At 42.5% G+C, this 16,065-nt stretch overlaps 1 protein-coding gene across 1 annotated transcript; it reads left to right on the top strand.

The window, feature by feature from the left end:
- The first annotated feature begins 1,637 nt into the window (after positions 1–1,637).
- LOC310952086 (transketolase-like) lies at positions 1,638–15,832 on the top strand. The gene is made up of 14 exons (XM_083920577.1): positions 1,638–1,885; positions 3,752–3,869; positions 4,264–4,377; positions 5,180–5,277; positions 8,294–8,485; positions 8,940–9,058; positions 10,159–10,355; positions 10,522–10,686; positions 11,012–11,168; positions 12,018–12,148; positions 12,328–12,411; positions 12,556–12,649; positions 12,759–12,881; positions 15,119–15,832. Exons 1-14 carry the CDS (start codon positions 1,779–1,781, stop codon positions 15,304–15,306), a joined length of 1,887 nt encoding a protein of 628 aa, XP_083776703.1. The 5' UTR covers positions 1,638–1,778; the 3' UTR covers positions 15,307–15,832.
- The last annotated feature ends 233 nt before the right edge of the window (positions 15,833–16,065 follow it).

Below are 16,065 nucleotides of genomic sequence, written 5' to 3'. Positions count from 1 at the left end.
ACATTAATAATAAGCTTCTTAACTCCCTCCTCTTCCTGAAAGTTTTGGGATACAGCATGAAAAAAGATAATCTAATTACAATTTTGTACTCCTATTTAAGACTGATGGCTCCTTTTTTAAGTGTCATTCAGAAGTACAACGATGCAGTTTCTCTTTTTCACCCCCAGATGTCACTGCAGCAACAGTCTATGGTTAATGCAACTGTCAACAGTAGTCAGTTGTTATCAGGCCCGTGCAAGGGTTTATTTCATCAGATAACTTGATCTGCAAGTCTTTCTGGGTTCAAGTGACAAAACAATTGTCTTTCCTTCTCTGTAGGGATGTATTGATTTATTATACTGGCAAGGAGAATGTTAGTATTTCCCTTGTGACTTTTTTTTTTCCCCAGCTCCCCTGTTAGACATACAGTATGTGGAACTTAGTCTCAGCCTGAGGAAAGAGTCACCTAGCCTTTGAAGATCCCATGATCTCAAAAGAAAAGGTTGGTCCTGTTATGACTGCGACAAACTAAAACTCTTCTTGGAACGACAAAACGGTCTACTATTACCAGCTGTGTCAGTCCCGACCTGAATGGCGTGTAAATGTGTAGCAGGTGTAGTCGGTTTGTACTGCGGCTTATCAGATCAGTCTCAGTGAGACATTTCATTAAGGTAAGATTACTGTAATGTGTTAACCTCATTTGGCAACATGCAAAACCTTCACAGTAATTGTCTCCAGCTGCAATTTTCATGCAAGACAATTCCCCCTGTGACTGCAAGAAGGGTTGCGCAGTTCCTTAAAGCTCAGACTATTGAAACAATGAAATGACCAGCCCAGAGTCCAGATCTAAACCCCATAGAGAATCTCTGGGAAAACCTTAGCAACAAATAATGGCTAAGAAACCCACTACAGTTACCGAACTGTGGAAGAGACTGAAGAAGAATGGACCAAGATCAAACCAGAGCAGTGTGAGAAACTAGTGATGTCCTGTGGGCACAGATGAGCTGAAGTCATTCAAAGCAAGGGCCTCTGCACTTCCTATTTATATTTAAATCCTATAGCCCTGAGAAAACATTGTTTAAATCTCATTGGGGTTTTTTTCCGCAGAATTAAGATTTTTATTGAAGTGCCTTGTTATTTAAAAAAAATGCTAGTACAGCAGTGGTATAGTCCCTATCAAATTCTGAACAATAGAAAATAATATTATCCATTATTTGTATTATTTATATTATTATTTACATTATTATTTATATTATTCTTCCAATGTGAAGAGGATCCAAAATACAGAAATAATTAGCTGACATTTGTTCCTATAGAAACTCAAATCGACTCTGATCGCTGTTTGTAAAGACTTAATCTTTGAATTCTCACATTATTTCAATTCCATTTACTTAACTTTACTCAAAAATGTAATTTAATACAATGTAGGAGCTACTGCGCTTGAACCTGAGCGTCCGTGCCCTGTGTGCGAGCGTGCGCCGGCGAGTGTGCGTGTAGTCTTGATCTCAACCCAAAGCCCTCCTACTATTGGCTGTCCTCATGCGTGACAGTTTGGAGTAACTGTAGGCTCCTTTTAGCCCCAGATTAGCCATATTCATAGGCTTTGCTTGCAAACACGCCCCCTCCCTCCTCTCTGTCCGTCAGGTTCAACACCACTGCCTCTTTTTAACCCCTGCCATCGTCCTCTGCACACTCATCGCCTTTATTCTCGGGACAGCAGACCGGGGACTTTTAACTCTTAACTCCATTTAACCGACTTGTGTGTGCGTGTGTGTGCTCTTGTTCAGTTCATCGGCCAGATGGAGGACTACCATAAACCGGATCAGCAGACGGTGCAGGCGCTCAGGAACATCGCCACCCGGCTCCGGATCAACTCCATCAAGGCGACAACTGCAGCGGGCAGTGGGTAAGAGGAGAAATACGGACAGATTAAACCGAGCTGGAGATTTATATTAGTATGACACAAAGCAGAACCAGGTTGCTGTCCTGGACCAGTTGCTTTATGATTCATGCATTTGTCTGTTTGAAGGGCAAATCATAAACGCGGGCTCGAATTTACACAACAGTCTGTTTCCTGGGTGATGGATTCGGGACTGTCCGCAGCAGACTGCGTGCAGGAGGAACAACAATCTGAAAAAAAAAGCTAGAGATGCAGAATATTTGCGTCCCGTGTGGTGTGCCAAAGCTGAGGGATTTTACCTCCTATATTTTCTCTGAGCGTAAAACAGCTATGTGCCAACATGCGTAAATGCGTAAATTACGCACTTCTCCAGAAATGAAGAGGTGTAAAGAGTGAGAGTTCATTTACTTGGAATTTTCTGTTTACCAGTGTGTTAAGTTTCTGAGAGCATGTGAGATTTATTAAATCAAATAAACAGGCGTATTTGTTTTGCACAACCGCTCCTTCAAATCATCAAATATTTAGTAAATCGTGCCGGATTTGGAGGTTCGGGCATACATTTCTGCAGGTGCACCAGTGTTCCGCTCTCCTTTAACCCTCTGCATACTCTGTGATCGCTTATGTAACGGAAGAGGAGCGGGGACACGATCGGCGCATGATTCCGTGCAGCTCGTGGGCTCGTGGGCTTTTGAGGCAAGGGACCGGGCGACGCGCGGACTCGCTTCTGCCGTCGCGCCTGCTTGTGCACGCGTGTGTGCCGGTGCAGCGTGTCACACAAATGTCAAGCTATAATTAATTATAAAAAAAAATACTTCCGATGAGAAATTTCAAAATAAAATCCAAATCGACTAAATGTGGTGCAACTTTTTGTGGAATGACAGAAAATTTAAGGATTATATGATGAATGATATAAGATACATTTTAGGAGGCGTGAAACTGTAACTTCTCCGTGCCTTTTTCAACATCCAAAGCTGACTATCCCACACAGGCCTGTGTATGTATATCGCGTAGTTTTACTTCCCTTGGCATCTTGGTTCGTTATTTGATTTTCTCTAGCGATTGATTATTGACTGAGATCCAGGTAGTCTTCTTTTCCTAAAGCCATTTGAGACATGCTGCTTGTAAAGAGCAGTATGAATTAATCAGTGGACTGAACCTTAAGTAGCTTGTTCAAAGTCAGTGAGCATATATTAAGGAAGGAAATTCCAGTTTGATATCTGAAACATGCAGAGAATAATGTGCATTCGTCCCTTTTCATCTTTTATTGATTCCATTCTTTTATCACAGCCAGCGTTCACACCCTCTGGGTTTTGCTTTAGCTCGCTTTTGTTTATTTGATCACATTTTTAATTTCAGGAGAGTAAGGGAAAAGGCCGTCATGGAGGAGGCCTGAGTGAGGTATTATTGGCATGTGGTGTGAGAATAATGCCGGTATTCAAGACATAAAACCTCACCATAACCTATTTTGTGTTAATTTGTCTTGACGTTAACAGTTTGGGAGAGCACATTGAATTATGTCTTGTACTTTTTGTATGTGTGCATGTATGAGAGAGAGGGGAGAAACAGAGACATCCTCCAAATGCATTCACACTTCTTGTGTGTCTTTGAGAGCAAGAGATGGTGGATACTGTATATGTACTGACTGACTGACCCGGATATAGTCTTGGCGTATTGTCCGTCTTGCATAACTCTTTGACTTCAGTTTGTCTGTTTGGCATGAATTAACCCAGGAGTCCAAGTTCACAGAGTAAAACTCCACGCAGTATTTTCTGAACATGTTTATAGCTTTGGAAAAAGAAATCTGGAGGCACAAAAAGTTTTTAATTTAATTGCTGTGTATCTAATTCCTCTCTCGCCATCATTTTGTTGCAGCCATCCCACATCATGTTGCAGCGTGGCAGAGATCATGTCTGTGCTGTTCTTTCATACCATGAAGTACCGACCGGAAGACCCCCGTAACCCCAACAACGACCGCTTCATCCTCTCCAAGGTAACACACATATCCACACATAGGTATATGGCTGGCAGGTGTTCCTCTGATGCATGCATAAAGACAATACACATAAGGGACATCTAAAACAACAGATTTACTAATAATAGGGTATCACATATTGGGGAAATGTGCAAAACACACATTTTTCAGAATAAAACTGTATTTTTTGTTCTCTCACATTCCATTTAGAAGTAAACTCTTTGTTTAAGTGTGCAGGAAAGGTACCTGAGGGGGAAAAGTGTAAAGTGGATACATAAAAACAGGATCTTATAGGTCCCTAACATGGATGAGCATTTTATGAACTGTGATATCAGTTCTAGCTCCACCAGCAGCATATCAGGTGTACAATATGTGATCCCGCACTCTAACCTTTGACCTTTCACCTCCTCAGGGGCATGCAGCACCTGTGCTGTACGCCGTGTGGGCGGAGACGGGCTACCTAAAAGAGAATGAGCTCCTCAACCTCCGCAAGGTGGACTCCATCCTGGAGGGACACCCTGTGCCGGTGAGGTGATGTTCAGACCTGCAGAAAGTTCTTGGTCTGAAAGTAATTTGTTTCAACATAGCAACACATATGGCCTAGGAATACATTAAAGGTCCCATATTTGAAAAAGTGAGATTTCCATATGTTTTTTTAAAATAATAAAAGTACATAAATACTGTGAAAGTATCAAAACAATCAATCCATAGAAAATTGCACACAATCTGTATTCAGAAACTGTGCCTTTAAATGTATATATATATATATACTGTATATAGATAGATAGAACGATAGATAGATGGATAGATATAGGTAGAAGTCAGAAGGACCCAGGCAGAAGACTCAGGAACAATGACCAATCAGAGCTGACTGAGCTTTTTCAGGAGGGGGGGGGGGGGTTTAAAGAGACAGGCATGAATACAATTATCCACCTGGGGATTTAGACCATCCAAGGGAGGATAAAAAGAATAGTGGTCTCAGTTTTCCAGCATTTCTATACTCTGCCTTTTTCTCCCTAAGATACTGGACAGTTTTCCGTCTTTAGACCTTTAGACCACTTTAAAACGCCAAATGTATACTTACTGCACATTCTGTTCATGTTAAGACATGGGCACACTTACACAGATAACAGACAAACAGTATGCAGACAGAGACATGGTGACAAAGACGTTGTTGTGTGACAGGGATGGTCAGTCCTCGGCTCCTTTCTCCCCTGCTGCAGACATTAATAAGACAGTGTGTTCACACAAACACAGATACTGACACACGGCTAGACACACTGTAGCAACATGACTTTTTGTGTGTGTGTGTGTGTGTGTGCTAACAGAAGCAGCAGTTTGTGGATGTGGCCACTGGATCTCTGGGTCAGGGACTTGGAGCTGCCTGTGGAATGGCCTACACTGGAAAATACTTTGACAAGGCCAGGTAACATATACACATACACACACACACACACACACACATACACAATTTGTGACGGAGACTCTCCAACATGCAAAAAAACGCAGTCCAGCTTGCATCTGCACATATTAAGATAGACAGTATGAAATTATGCATGATATAATGTACGCCGCAGTGAGCCGTGCTGACATGTGACATTTCAGCTTTTACATTTGGATCAAAACGCACCTGACAGGCCTACCCTGGGTTGACATTCAGGCAGCCGCTCACAGAGCCAGGACATCTGACCTCTGATCAGTTTTACCTTCAAAACAGGATAAATGGGGGTATGTGCTCAGTAATCTGAGCTCAGAAACAAGTCCGGGAAGAGATCAAGTGGTAAGAAAAATGAATGATTTAATTTGTCTCTTTATACAGGTGGGATTCAAATTCATAGATTTTGATTAATTCATTTATTTCTTTTAATAAAAAAACGGTTCACGCTCCTGCGGCTGTTTCTTTCATATTCAATGTTTACAGTTTCAAACATATTTAACATCACAACAGATTAACGGGCCTGAAATGCACATCAGCCATCTACTACTCAGCTGAATGTTAGCAGGGCTGCAGATCAGTCCTTGTGTGTCTCCTTTGTTCTAGTGTGATCTAGAAAGCACCACATGGTTTCCAGTCCAACAATAGAGAGAATGAGCTGAGGACGCATGCCGTTCACATTTTTCATAGAAAATGTATATGATACGAAAAACATCCGAGCCAAACTCTTAACTTCATTACAAATCCCATCGCTAACAGAACAGAGGGAGTCTCAAATCACAATTTTTGTATTTTTACAGACACAGTGAAACAGGCGGTCGGGGAATGCCGTACTTGCAGTCTGAGTTGGCTGCCCTTCATCTCTCACTCTGCATTCTGTGTGCACTCAATTGTTTCCGCTCTAATAATCACACATGCAAGAGCACAGCTCCTCCCTCATCTCTCTGCCTCACCCTATACTCTCATCCTCTGGCCCTGAAAAAAATGGCAAAATACCACCCTGTGCTTCTGTTGCTTCTATGTATACACAGTAGATAACATTGTATACACCGCACATGTGATTGTGGACACTGTGTGTGATCGGAGCAGCTCGTCTAAACTAATTCGCTGTACCGTAATGTCTCAGCACTCACTTTAGAAGGCTGCATCACTGACTTCATAACATAATCTGAGACAAAAACTGCTGATTGGCAACTATATCAACCACTCCTTGAGGCACACGCACATACACACAACCTACGCTGCAGGATCAACTGGAGTGGAGCAGCTGGAATATGTCGCATTTTATGTTATTTCTGGTCAAACTTTAGCAGGAAATGAATCAACGACTAAAGCGACCCCTCAGCTTCTCTTAGGGTGTGGTTTATTAAAATAAGATACATGAATGAACCCGTCAAATACACTTATATCACACTTATTATAACTGTTCTTTGCTTTACGCTTCTGCGACAGTGGTTCAATAATCTGCATTAGTAAATGTGTAACTACGACATTATTGGATCAAACACATGCAGGGTTCCTCCTCATGCTCGTTGAGGAGGAGATAATCCAACTCATCACCAAGTGTATTGGCTGGAAGTTTCTTCTTTGTGGGTTTTTTGTTGGCAGGGTGTAATGGTGTGGGTGACACAGGATGTAAGGTAGGTGTGCCTGAATGTGTGCCAGTTGGATGGGTTTGGGCTGTTTTCAAGGAGAGGTATCACCTTGTCTTGAGCTGTTATTCTCACCTTGCAAAGACAAGATGCAAGAGAAGTCTGCACACACACACACGCACACACACACACACACTCCTCATACCTCCTGAGAGCTGAAGCACTACCTCAGTGTGCTGCAGTGGTACTGGATGCCCTTCTGACTGTGTTCTTGATCTTGTACCATATTGGTATCACTTTTTGACAAAATGTGTTGGAGTTCATCACAACCTGCACCTTTAACCTATGATTGTGATTTTTTTTTTTAAACTGAGGATTAAAAAATAGAATGGCAACTTTACAGACTTCATGTTGAGCACAGTGGCTTGAACATTAGAACATTAGATTCTCATCGTACACATGAAAATGTACATGGAAAAAATGGATACAACAAACACCTAAAAGGCAATATTCTACTGTATATTCTAATAAAATGTGACACAGGTGAAGATGATTTTTTAGTTTCTTTTGATGGGCTTTTATCCCTCAGATAAGGTGAAGTGATCTGAAGCAGCAAAAAGTGATTTCAAATTCATTTCTTGAATGAAAACCCTGCTCTTTCTTGACACTAATGCAGTGTTGGCTGCATTTGTAAGGATTCCAGTTTATTAGATATTTAAAAAATATCAAAACTATCAAAATGATTTGTTATGTGCCATTTGATTTCAACATCCGCTCTTACTGTGCATTTTACTTTAACACATACTAGTACTAAACTGAAGTACTGAAGTACTAAATTCTATATACTTCAGAGACCAGAATGATGAACACAAACTGGTACTGCTTCCAGATTTGGTTCAGTGCACCTGTATATTTCATTACAGAGTTTCAGCAGACGCGTTTCAGAAACCGACCTTTAGAGATCCGTCTAACTGGTTTTTAATATTTTCCCCTCCGGTCACAAATCGCTCTCTCTTTTCTCTCCCTCTCTTCATCTCCACCTCTGTGGAATTCCTCCCTTCTCTTTCTTCCACCCTTCCTCTCCTTTCTTTCTGTGCCGTGTGTTTTCTCGGGGGTTGGCATGCGTGGTGTAATGCGGCGTGTCTCGGCCTATCTTCCAGCTTTAATGAGAATGTGTCTATTTGACTGGAAAGCTGTCAGGGGTTGTTACGCCGCAGGAGCGGGAGCGAGGATGATCTGAGCTCAGCAGGGGGGAGGTGAAGTGTGTGTTTGTGTGTGTGTTTAGGTGTGAGGGTCAACTGTCACATTGATCTCTATAGGAGGAAGATGGGAGAATGTGCCAAGAAGGTCTAACAGTCTATCTGTATATGCTCTAAATTAATTAAAAAACCTGAAACCTCTCTCTCTGTTTGTAGTTATCGAGTGTTCTGCCTGCTGGGCGATGGAGAGATGTCTGAGGGCTCAGTGTGGGAGGCCATGGCCTTTGCCTCATATTACCAGCTAGACAATCTGGTGGCCATTTTGGACATCAACCGCTTGGGTCAGAGCGACCCGGCGCCGCTCCAGCACCACGTGGAGAAGTACCAGCGACGCTGTGAGGCCTTTGGGTAAGCAGGGGGGAGTCAGAGGATGAGGGCGTGCACAAAAGGGTGTGAGGATAGGGTGTGTGTGTGTGTTTTAGTGCTGACATTATTAGACAATTACTTGACTAATCAACCCAAGGAATCAACAGCAGCTTTGATAATCAATTAGATACAGTACAATATTATGAACCACAATCTGATCCTCAGGACTAAGATGCAAAAGGTTACAAAAATAATATGATGTGTTATGTTGTGAAAATGTTGTGCTCCCTACATCCAAGACATGCAGAAGCGCTGATATGAGCTAAAATGACAACATGCTGCTACAATATGAAGTGCCACCACGAGTAGGGTGAATGGTGGTGATGATTCTAGGCGCTTTCAGAAATTCCAGTAGGAAACGGTACCCAGAGTTATATATTTATTAATAGAAAACTGTAGGACTGCATTTCAAGTTTGATCTACTCTGTTTTCCCAGCTGGCAAGCCATCATTGTGGACGGCCACAGTGTGGAGGAGCTGTGTAAGGTGCTGAGTCAGCCCCGCCACCAGCCACTGGCCATCATCGCCAAGACTATCAAGGGCAAGGGCATCCCAGGTACAATAGTGATGCACAGTAGTTTGACTATCAGTGTGTTTTTTTGTCCTGTAACGTGTAGAGCTTGAGTAAGGTCCTAACATGTTGTCTTTCCTTTTTAATTAAACAGAATTGCTCCATAATTCCTAAAGCTGTAGAGTGTGCACAGCGGATTAAATGACTGAGTAGTAATTAATAATTCTGTCATTATTTTGTCTCTCTTTGGATAATTTGGATAGCAACCATAACAACACATTTCAAGCAGAGCATTTCAAAGTAATCATAACAAATGTGTGTGTTTGTTTCATATCCCAGACATCAGGCATTTATCTCTAACCTGCTTCAGAAACCTGTTACTAAATGATGACTAGGCAAAACTGTGAAAACTCAACTATAAATAATCTGTCAGAAGTTTTCTTAACTGCCCCTCAGACGCGCTGTGGGGACAGAGGGGCCCCCATGGGGCCCCGCCTTGCTGTTATCCAGGCAGCGCTTTAGTGTTTTAGCTACTGCAGCTCAGTAATCCCTCAGAATGTGTAGAATACACTCGCAGCAACATCCCATTATGCTTGTGTTGTGATAACAGCAAGGGACCGCGTGTGTGACCACGTGCATGTGTGTGTCTAAGAGAGGAGTGTGTATTTGTATGCATAAGATTTTGTTAGAAATCGTGAGTGTTTTTATAAACCTGTGGCCTTTTCACTCTAACCTTTCGACCTTTGAAGCAGCCTGTTGTGACCCACTGAAGTGGACAGTTGTTATGAATGTGACAGCTGCCTATGGTTTATTTTATCAATGCGGAGGAGTATGACGGATATCAGGAAGAATGTAGTTCATTCAGTATATGTACTTAATATTATCAGCTGTGCCAAAATTTGTATCCAAACTTATTTTACCACAGGATTATGCTTTATCAGTTTATCTCTACTATATCTGCCACCTATGTGACCCATGTTAAATGTGAAAGTCTGACAGTATAAATGCAGCAACTTTGACCACATAAGCAGTCAAGTTTTCTGTTTGTCATGTCAAGTCATGTCATGTCATGTTTTATACTGCACAGTGCAGTAAGTGTAGTACTTGTTTGCTCTAGTCCTTAGTTGTGTTTGTGTGTCTTTCAGCGGCTGAGGATAAGATGGGCTGGCACGGCAAACCCCTGCCCAAAGACATGGCCGACAGCGTGATCAAGGAGATGCAGAGCCGCGTCATCAGCTGCAACAAACGCCTCTATCCTGCTCCACCCATTGAGGATGCATCACCTATCAGCCTCCGCAACATCCGCATGCCGAGTGCACCCAGTTACAAGTCTGGAGACAAGGTATGATGAGTGGGGGCAGACAAGCTCAGATGTCTTGAATAAACTTTAAAAATGTGTGTTGTATTGGCCTAAAAATAAAACATTGATTTATTTAATTGAACAAATCCTCAGCCAAGCTGGAGCATCAGCTACCGATTGATTGTCTGTTCGTCCCTGTGTAACACAGATAGCCACGAGGAAGGCATACGGCATGGCTCTGGCCAAGCTGGGCCGTTACAACGACCATGTGGTGGCTCTGGATGGAGACACCAAGAACTCCACCTTCTCCGAACTCTTTAAGAACGAACACCCCAACCGTTACGTGGAGTGCTACATCGCAGAGCAGAACATGGTGAGTCCAGTATAGAGCTGGTAAAACCTCACTTCAATAAATAAAATAAAGGCATTTGGTTCATACATTTCGACCATGTCTGAAATATCAGGATCATTTTATGTTGTAAGTATTATGAACATAAATGTTTCTAATACACGTTTACCCTCTGATCTTTAGTCACAATTTACTGACATTTCACAAAAACATCACGGTGGCACTGGAAGAAAAGTCAGGGGATCTCCAGAGTCAGCAGGGTTTTTCTTTACGGGACTAAGAATGTCTCTACAAAATGTTTCTACCTCCTCATTTTCCCTCCTTTCTATTTCTCTCTTCTCTCCCGCAGGTGAGCGTGGCGATGGGATGCGCCGTGCGGGACCGTAACGTGGTGTTTGCCAGCACCTTTGCCACGTTCTTCTCGCGGGCCTACGACCAGCTCCGCATGGCCGGCATCTCCGAGAGCAACATCAACCTCTGCGGCTCCCACTGCGGAGTCTCTATTGGTCAGTTCCTGTCTCCCTTTTCGCTAATCACGACCTGAAAGAACTGACCTTTGACCTTTCAGCAGTTCCTTTACTTCTTCTGACTTTTTCCCAACAACATTGTATAATTTCTATACAGTACATTCATGGTAGCAGTTGGCATTTTGATATTATATGTATCCAGTTTTTATGAGTATCTTTATGAACTCACCCGCCTTTCCTCTCACTATTGCTTTTTCTTAAATCCAGTTTGGCACAATTCTGCTTTTGGAGCGATTTAGCCCACTGAAGAATGTAACAAGTCAAACTGATAATATTTTAAAAATGACTAGCTTTGTCAAAGTAAATCCAAAGTGTGCACAATCCATGTCAAATGAAAATCAACCCATGTTGATCTTTAACCACTGAGCAAGCAGCCTGCAGAAGATATTGAATTATTTGATTTATCGGATGTTGTTGCTGCTTTTATTTCACTGCAGTGGGTTGAACCGCTCCTCCTCAGTATGTCTCGGTTTTAAATTTTCTGATCCTAAACCTTTCCCCCCCTCCAACTTCTCATGTCCTCTGTTATTCTGTTGTCCATCTCCCTCTCCTGGTATCAGCACCCTTCCTCCTCCCCTCCTCCCTCTCACTGTCACTGTGTCATGGAGGTGATGACAGAGCAGCCTGATCCTCTTTTACCTCTTACTCCTCCTCCTCCTCCTCTTTTCTCCTTCTCCTCCACCTCTTCAGGTACCTTGCATGTGCACCTTTCCAGACTGAATGCATGCCACTTCACCAGAATTTATTTTCCAGTCTACATTACACATGTGAGTCTTGCTGTACCTGACTATTTATCTGTTTGGTGCTGATATGTGTGTGTATATGTAGGTGAAGATGGGCCCTCTCAGATGGGTCTGGAGGATATGGCCATATTTAGAGCCATTCCCACGGCAACCATCTTCTATCCTAGCGACGGCGTCTCCACTGAGAAAGCTGTGGAGCTCGCCGCCAACACAAAGGTACCTATATTCACCTGTCATTAGAAATGAAAAAGAATAAAAAATTGACTTCCTGAAAAGAAATCTAATGGTTCAGAGCGGAGTAAAAGCTCCATCATATAGAGATGTACGGGACTCAATCTTCCACAGTTTTTCTGTTAAAAAATACAGACCCATGTAGATTATTTCTGGTGTTTCAGGGTTTGTGTTTTATCCGAACGAGCCGCCCGGAGAACAATATCATCTACAACTGCAACGAGGACTTCCACGTTGGTCAGGCTAAGGTTTGTAGCAGTGTTTTGTATTTTCTAATAACTATTTAATGCTCTTTGGACTCTTATTTTTCCATTTTAGCCCTCATTTATTATTATCACGTATGATTAATCTAACTCAACTGACATACCTATATCTTTTCCCTTCCCACTCAGGTCGTGTATAAGACCAATGATGACCATGTGACTGTGATCGGAGCAGGAGTGACCCTCCACGAGGCTTTGGCTGCTGCTGAACAGCTGAAGAAAGGTACAAATAAATGAACCCAACCCATGTCAGCATAGAAGTATATACAGTCTTTATATGAACCATCAGTTGGACTGAGGTACATCCTCCACCTTCCTCTCTCCTCCCTCAGAGAGAATTAACATCCGTGTGATTGACCCGTTCACCATCAAACCCCTGGACTCCAAGACCATCATCGACAGCGCCAGGGCTACCAGAGGACGCATCATCACAGTTGAGGACCACTACTATGAAGGTGAGGAGTCACAAGTGACCTTCCAAACCAAGACAAGGCGTCGGCCTACAATAACCCACGGTTGAATTTTGACCTGTAGCCTTTGTCACGTCCTTCCCTCTGATCTATCCAGCCATCTGACAGCACAGCATTGCTACATGATGTCACATACCCTGCTGTTCTGTAAAACATTAAACATTATACTTTTCGACATGTCTAAATACTAATATAAAGCAATGTAATGTGCCACTCTGCTGCATAATTCTGCTGAATCTTGTCCAATCAAAAAAAATCAGGACAGTCCATGGCATTAACAGGACAGTTTTAACTAGCGGTCATAAGGATTGTTGTGCAGCTGCTTGCGTGTTTGTGCTCATGAATAAAAATGCCTGGAGCAGCAAAGGACAAAGGTTTTTGCAGACAGAGAAGCTCTGAATAAGCTGGAGTCTGAGCTAGGGAGGAGAGAGAAGAGCAGCATGAGGAGGGGAAGATGAAGACAGAGGTGCAGTAAAGGGATGCAGAGATGTGGGGTGGGGGTATGAGGAGAGGGATGGAAGATATAGAAGAGATGAAATGAATAAAACAATATAGAAGAGAAGGGGGAGGGTAGAGGAGGAGCTGCATGTCAGAGTTTCTTAATTTCAGCTCCGGCCTTTGGGCTCTCGCTGACCTACATACAGTACCAGCATGACAAAAACAAGTGTCCAAAATTTGCTTTTTTCTCTCCTATTAGGTTGTGCGTGTTTCTGTTGCCCTACATGTCGCTGCTTTCTAAGCGCTTTGAGAATATGATCATCTGTTGGCCATGATAGAGCCAAACAAAGAAAAAAGAAGATTCAGTGTTGATTACATTCCAGTGAAAATGCAAAAGTTTTGCAGGAGTTGTGATATGTCCATATGTGTGAAGGCTTTAGATATAAAGAAAAACTATCCAACAACAATTTGCATTTGCAGAAGGTGGAAATCAAGTTGTATCCAGGGAACAGGGGGATGTGGCGTACGGATGGGTAAATGGCGTGCAAAGGGCAATATCCCTCTCAACAGAAGGACTCGCCAAACCACTCCTCTAAACCCAGGGCTTGACAGTAAAAGGTTGCCGTTGGCAACCAGTGGCACCCACTTTTTAACATATCAAAAATAGAGACTGCAAACTGCAAAATATTCACCCCAAAATAAATACATTTTTATTATTTGTTCCATTTGCGATATTTTAATTTTGCTGGTACAGTCAGAACCGAAACCAGACAACACCGCACATGTATTGGTATTTTTGACTGTGGCAACAACGTAAGGAAAATCATTTTGTTTGGTTACTTTGATAAAGCTTTTATTCTTTTATGTCACATTTTCATTTTCATTTTTCAGCATTTTAGAAAAACTGTTAAAAACCCAAATGATGCACAACGTTGGCTCATAAATACTACTACATACTATAATATTTTATAGTGTTTTGCCTATTTCATATGTACATAAAAGAATATAAGAAATGAATGTACTACACCCATTTATGACACAACCCTGTGCTGTTTACTTTGAAATACTACAGGTTCTAATGAAACTGTAACATGGTTACAAAATATATTATTCCAAAGAATTTATCTTATCTTTATCACCAGCTGTGAGAGGGTTGGATTTTCAAACTACAGTATCCAACAACACACATTACAAATAACAGAGAAATCATATACGTACATTGTCATTTTAACACGACATGAACACACAACAAACTCAAAGCATAGATATAATTTGCAGATAATATGCGGTCGATGTCTCTTTCTCTGTCTCTCTCACACACCAGTTGCCAGATAGTATCAACCAACGGCTGGGAAAATGTAGTAGTGAAGGAACATGTAATAGGTTTTTTTCTTATTCCTCAGCTTTCATATTCACTCAATCAGAAATTATTGGTTGACAGTTTGGAATGAGACGTTAAAAAAGAGAGAGAAAATGGGAGGAAGGAGGGGGAGGAGAGGGCGTGAAAGTGAGATGGCTGAGGAGAGAAAAAGTCGAGGGAGGGCGTCGTCCGTCCTGTCAGTCTACATCACATCACTGCAGAGCTCAGTTGCCCATAAAGGTGCGAGAGAGCTGAGATGACAGGAGAGTGAAAATCAAAAGAAGGAGGATCAAACAAACAAACGAGAACGTGAAAATGATTATTAGGGGAGATTCTAGAAAAAAATGTTTTGTCTGTGTGTGTGATTTAGTTGAACTGACCCTTTATTCATTAATCCTGACTGCTGTATGTTCTAATTCCTCAGGTGGTCTCGGTGAGGCCGTGTGCTCGGCTGTAGTGAACGAGACAGGCTTCACTGTTCAACGCCTGGCAGTTTCCCAGGTGCCCCGCAGCGGCAAGCCCCAAGAGCTGCTCCGAATCTTTGGCATCGACCGCGACGCCATCACTCAGGCAGTCCGTAAGATGCTCAGCAGCTCCGCCAACGCCAAGTAAGAATGCTGCAGCGGTGGCAGCAGTGGCAAACAAATAGGCTAAAGGACTCCGTGGTCAACTGGCGATTACCATGGAGACAACAAACAAATAAACCAACACAGAAGGAGGGGAAGCACTTCTGGCCAATCACGCTCTCCTCCTCATAACTCTAAGGTATTATTTGAAAAAAAATAAAAATAAAAAAGATAACCTGGTTTTTCTCTTTAACTGTCATCGATGTGGTTTTGACACCCCCAGATTTTGATCCCATTAGTTTGTGTAAACACACCCCTTCCCTTCACACACATCCACACCTCCACCCTCTAACCCCTTCCTACCTCCCAGAGAAAGTTCTGGTACTGCTGTAGTGTTTTAGTAAAAGCAGTTAACGTGGTTTGGAGTAAAGTGAAGTCTTTTTATATTTTCTGTGGAACCCCTGTCACTTATTCGGCGCAGCGTTTTGTACGTCCGCAGCCGGTACGACTCTGTAAATCCCACCATACTAGATCCAGCAGAGTGTGGAGAAACTCTGGTTTGGTCTGTTTGAGCACTGACTGTTTTTAACCCTTTTGACCCTGACTTGGATGGGACTGTTTCACACCAATAAAGGGATGGTTTCTTCACAATACTTGTCTGAGGTCTTTCTTGTGGGTTGTGGATGCATTAAACACCGATCAGTTGTCACAGCGCAGGAAACATGGTAGAAAACGTCTCTCTTAGCTCCCATCCAGAGGGAGGAAGTGTTTTTCATGCTTGCGTAAGAGTACATAAAAATTCAGC

This window comes from Echiichthys vipera, assembly GCF_963691815.1.
Source record: "Echiichthys vipera genome assembly, chromosome: 9".
Taxonomy (NCBI): domain Eukaryota; kingdom Metazoa; phylum Chordata; class Actinopteri; order Perciformes; family Trachinidae; genus Echiichthys; species Echiichthys vipera.
The sequence above is the reverse complement of the archived record's forward strand: the minus strand, read 5'-3'. Positions and strand labels throughout refer to the sequence as shown.